Here is a 2,073-nt window from a genome sequence, read left to right as displayed (position 1 = left end):
GAGTAAAGCTGAAAGATGAGCGGAAGAGGCAAAGGAGGAAAGGGACTCGGTAAAGGAGGCGCTAAGCGTCACCGTAAAGTGCTCCGTGATAACATCCAGGGAATCACCAAACCCGCCATCCGCCGTCTGGCTCGCCGCGGCGGAGTGAAGCGGATCTCCGGTCTGATCTACGAGGAGACCCGCGGGGTGCTCAAGGTCTTCCTGGAGAACGTCATCCGCGACGCCGTCACCTACACCGAGCACGCCAAGAGGAAGACCGTCACCGCCATGGACGTGGTGTACGCTCTGAAGAGGCAGGGCCGCACCCTGTACGGCTTCGGAGGCTAGACCCGGTCCAGACCCACTGAAACACAAAGGCCCTTTTAAGGGCCGCACACCTCATCTGAAGAGTCGATTTCTTTTATAAACTGATACACTGTGAATCCAGAAAGTTCCACAGACTGGGGATTCTAAGTGCTATTGCAAAGGGATGAGGAAACTTCATTAAAAATGAGTTCCCACAACATACAAAAAAAACCAACTACAATATCACACTTACATACAGGATAAAATGCCAAGTTTAACATACTAGAGAAGAACTGGGCTGAAGTATTTGTCAGTGTTAAAATTAAGCTGTTTGCAGAGTCTGGTGACCTACATCTGTGCGTGAGACAGCAGAGCAGGTGGGCAAACATTTGGCTCATACCATCATTACTGTAGCACTGCTGCAAATGGGAAGTATACATTTAATGATTAAATATGCTGTTCTAGGACGATGTATGCAATTTAAATTATATCAGTTTACAACCACTTATTAGAGTAGGGTGATTTTAACTGTTTTTCACAATCCATACTAAAGTATCATTATCGCAGCTGCTGTCCTGGAGAGAAATGTCACAATTTGAGGTGATTGCATTATCAGAATCTGTCTTCCTGTCACCGTTAATCACATGCATTTAAACACAAAACAATTCAATGGTAAATTATAAACATTTATTATTTGAGTTATCTAAAAGGTCACATTATATAGGACTCATTACCCAATATTAGCCTTGTTGCTCAGTAGGTTTCTACAGAATAGTACCCATTAGTTAGAAATACCTACATAATATCTTTATTTTAAAGTCCCACATTGTAACCCACTTATATCCTAATATCACATATTGTTCCCTTGTACCTACATGAACGTATCAGTACTGAATTACAGCCCTACCCATGTGGATATGATCAATATTAGAATTACAGCCTACCAAACTCTTTCAGGCACACAGTGTGTAACTTCAGTACATTTACTCATTAAGCACTTTATTAAGAATTTTCTTGAATGGCACCTTTTTCTTCTGCCCACTACTTATCAGGGAGGAATATTGTAGTTTTTACTTCGATACAATTATTTGAGATCTTTATTAATAGTTACTTAGGTATTAAAAGTTTTGTTATAATTTAAACTACCCAATAAACACCAATCATTTCAGCTCTGCTTGTAAAAAACAAGCAGAGCTGAAATGATTGGTGTTTGAAATGATTAGCTGTTTGATAGAAAATAATTTGGCAGCTATATTTAAGTTAAGCTAATAGGCCAAAGTTTTCATGGTTAAACTTCAGTATTTGCTGCTTTTTTGATTTACCTTGTACTTTTTTGAGGTTTTGACTCTTGGTTGGACATGAAAAGCATTGTGAAATTGTCGCTTTGGGCTCTGGGTAGTATTTCTTACTATTTTCAGATTTTTTACAAACCAAACAACCAGGTTAACCCATAATGGAAATAATAGCTGTTTGCAGCCGATACAAAATATTTTAAATTGAGCTCCACCGTAACAACTACAACAGTAGAATCCTGCTTTTACACGAATACATGAGAACTAATAACAATAATATAGGAATATATAATAATATAACAGTCACAGGACATATTTCATAGTGTGATATTAGTACTTTTAGTGAATTAAAGTATCTGAATACTTTCTCCGCCGCTAAAATAAATAAACTTAAATCTGTGTTACTGTGTTTATCTTTTGACCTTCACATCTTTATTCCTTCTCACAGAGATGTTTAATTATTTCTTGTGTGGCGCATGCGCAGTCTTGTTTAAAT

The 2,073-nt window shown here is 38.4% G+C and overlaps 1 protein-coding gene across 1 annotated transcript; it reads left to right on the top strand.

Moving 5' to 3' along the window:
- The first annotated feature begins 13 nt into the window (after positions 1-13).
- On the top strand, positions 14-376 carry LOC123966120 (histone H4). The gene has a single exon (XM_046042341.1). It carries the CDS (start codon positions 16-18, stop codon positions 325-327), a length of 312 nt encoding a protein of 103 aa, XP_045898297.1. The 5' UTR covers positions 14-15; the 3' UTR covers positions 328-376.
- The last annotated feature ends 1,697 nt before the right edge of the window (positions 377-2,073 follow it).

The sequence above is a fragment of the Micropterus dolomieu genome, unplaced genomic scaffold, assembly GCF_021292245.1.
Source record: "Micropterus dolomieu isolate WLL.071019.BEF.003 ecotype Adirondacks unplaced genomic scaffold, ASM2129224v1 contig_12724, whole genome shotgun sequence".
Lineage (NCBI taxonomy): Eukaryota > Metazoa > Chordata > Actinopteri > Centrarchiformes > Centrarchidae > Micropterus > Micropterus dolomieu.
Note: the sequence above shows the minus strand (reverse complement) of the source record. Positions and strands in the feature narration are given on the sequence as shown.